The following is a 2,905-nucleotide window of genomic DNA, read 5'->3' as shown; positions in this document are numbered from 1 at the left end:
GACGCGCGTCAGGAGCTGCAGCGCGCGCGCTCGCGGGGGTGCTCGCCCGGCCCCGCCCCTCCCCGAGCTCCTCCGCGCGCGCGCCGCGGCCCAGCCGGAGCAGACGCGGACACGGACACCCGGCGCACCCGTAGCGCCGGCGGCAGCGCGATGACGGCGGCGCCTGGCTGCCCCCGCTGCTCCCCGCGCTGCCTCCGCTGCTCCCCCGGCGGCTGCCCCTTCCCCCGCGCCGGCGGCTGGACGGCCGCCTGGCGGGGCGCGGCGCTGCGCTTCGCGCTGGCGCTGCTCCTCCACACGGCGCGGGCCGAGAAGGAAGGTGAGACCCAGATTTCCCTTCCCTTTCTTGTCCCCCTTTCCCCCGCTTCTCGTCCCCTCCCTCCGGTGGCGGCGGGGCCGTTGGCGGCCGTGGCCCGCGCCCGCTCCCGGGCGACGGCGGCGGCGTGGGGGGAGGCGGCCGCGAAGGCGCCCCGGGGTCGCCGCCCCTTGTCCCGCATCCCGCCGGCTCCCGCATCCCGCCGGCTCTCGCTGCCCTGGATGTGCAGGGAGTCGCGCCGCTGCGTCCCCTGCCCGGCTGCCAGGGTGCGGGTGTGTGTCTCTGTGTCTGTGTGTGTCCGTCCCTGTGTGTGTGTGTCGCTGACGTTTGGCAGGGGTTTCTCCTCCCCTGACAGCGGCGGGAATGGAGCTGGAGCTGCCCTTTAAACAGAGGAAAAGGGAAAGAAAGAAGTTAAAAAAAAAAAATTGGGAGGCTTTCTCGCACTGAGCTGGTTTCCCTGCGGCAGGCTTCCAGCGGGAGACCGAGCCAAGCCAAACAGACGGGCGAAGCTGCATGAGAAAGTGCAGAAATGTGCGCTTTTGCATGGGTTGGATTTGATCTCTCACCAAATGACAACGGGACCCCCCTTCGCCTCCCCGAACTTCTGAGAGGTGTCCGGCACCTTCGCGGGATCGATGGCGTTTTCTCCAAACTTTATAAAGTCCCCGTCTGACTTTCCCTAACTCGCAGTGTCTGTGATTTCGGCACGCTGTCTTTTCATTGTGGTTTAGCAAGGAAAAAAAGCCCCGAGCGAAACACCTAAGTATATTCTGTAGCATTGCTGAGAACGGCTTTCAAGCATTTCCAAGGTGCGGACTCGTGGTCTACTTGAAAGCGTTGCTGTTTGGTAGCATTAAAAAGCGGCAGGTAAATATAATGTATTGCAGAAGTAGGCGAAACAGATTTACTTTGGCTGGACAAGAGAATTTGCTTTTCAGGCAAGTTGCTGCACTGGAGGAGGTGGGAGTTTGAGGACTGAGAGGAAGAAACAGAATAAAAAGAATAAGAAGGGTATGGAATAGAAGTTTAGTGAGGAGACTGATTATGTGTCTAGAGCAGACTTGAAGGAAGAAATGCATCCTAATAATGCATATATAAGAATAAATGTAGATATGCATTTCTAGTGAAGGACTCAGTTCCAGTAATTTCCTAGTAGCTTGTTTTTACAAATAGGATGATGTTGCTTAGCAAGTGATTAAAACGTCCCAATTTTGGTTGTTGCACATCCACTGTTCACTTGATTTTGTCTTCAGAGAATGTAACATTTAGATAACAGCATGAATATGATACCTGGTCTTTAGAATGATGAGAATGTGTGAGTTTGTCAGTGTGGTCTGTAGTGTCTTGAGATACTTAAAGAGTTCAAATGCTTGAGGAGTTCCTATTTTTAGCTCTATTTGTGATTGCATTCCTTCACAGGTAATAGGTTATATGAGTTTATAAGCTTTGTCAGTGATGTCATATACTGGTATGATGGAATTGATTCATGCCCTAAAAGTTGTGGTGGCTGGGGCCATGGTCTAGTTTGGTTCATTTGTGAAGAAGATACAGGGTTTTTTTCCTCTATGGACTTCTTTGCCATTCCTAAATAAACAAAAACAGTTTTAGATTCACAGAGTTTGAACAGATATGATTGATGCCCTTCAAGAGAAGGGAATAGTTTGTACTGATACCATTTCCTTTTGTTGATACAGTCTATTACTTAAAACTTATCCCAGCAATACTTCTGTCTTTTTCAAAAAGTGAATTTGTTCCTCAAATAAAACACGGTTTTCTTTTGGTCTTTTCAGATTTCTGACACTCATTTTTCTTCCCATCTGTTCTGCTGCATTTAGGGTCATTAGTAAGTCTTGCTTTGGTGTTTTGGGTTTTTGTGTTTTGGTTTGGTTTTTTTTAATTCATATTTTATTGACTTCTTAAGAGTTCATTCGCAAGCTGCATTTGTGGATGGCATGTTAGAAAGTGTTGTCTTGCAGTCTTCCTTTTGCTGAGTGCCTGTTTAAACCCTGGATTAAAAAAAAGGCAAAACAAAAACCAAACAACAATTTTAAAGCAAGACAAAGATAAAAGGGACTTGAGATCCAGTCGCACTGACCTTAAGCTACAAACTAAGTACCAGTCTGCAAGAGACAGTAAACACAGGAGAGGAAGGATCAGCTTGGACAGGGTGGGCCTTTAGACCATGATGGGAGCTCAAAATTAAACAGCAGTTGAGAAAAAAGGAGGGGAGAGTGTTTCAGGCTGTCCTTTCAGTGCCTTAGCTTTTACCAGTTTGTGTCAAGTTAAACATAGTAAGACAGAGTTTAAAAATAATAATCAGGAAGCAGGGAAGTAGCTAGGAATATCCTTTCCATCTCCCAGATGTGGGCATACATGTTTCACTACAGCTGCAGGAAGGAAGCTGTGGAGAGGGATTAGAGCTGAGTGCTCCTGAGGACTGCTGAGTTGAAGGTGACTGTAGTAAAACAATGCAGTATATATTCCAGAGGATTTGCAGCAGAAAAAAAGCTGATAAGAAGCAGGTGTCAGATGAATGACAATTGTGTGAGAAGAACAGATCAGCACATGACAAAGTAAAGTGAAAAATGAAGG

General features: G+C 49.1%; 1 protein-coding gene across 1 annotated transcript in view; it reads left to right on the top strand.

Moving 5' to 3' along the window:
• Positions 1-113: 113 nt before the first annotated feature.
• The window catches only part of TMEM131 (transmembrane protein 131), a 92,285-nt gene continuing 89,493 nt past the window's right edge, over positions 114-2,905 (top strand). The window contains exon 1 of the mRNA XM_032680677.1: positions 114-316. Coding sequence (XP_032536568.1) covers positions 151-316 — 166 coding nt within the window. The 5' untranslated portion in view covers positions 114-150. The remainder of the gene's footprint in view (positions 317-2,905) is intronic.

This window comes from Chiroxiphia lanceolata, chromosome 2, assembly GCF_009829145.1.
Source record: "Chiroxiphia lanceolata isolate bChiLan1 chromosome 2, bChiLan1.pri, whole genome shotgun sequence".
NCBI classification, from domain to species: Eukaryota; Metazoa; Chordata; class Aves; order Passeriformes; family Pipridae; genus Chiroxiphia; species Chiroxiphia lanceolata.
The sequence above is the reverse complement of the archived record's forward strand: the minus strand, read 5'-3'. Positions and strand labels throughout refer to the sequence as shown.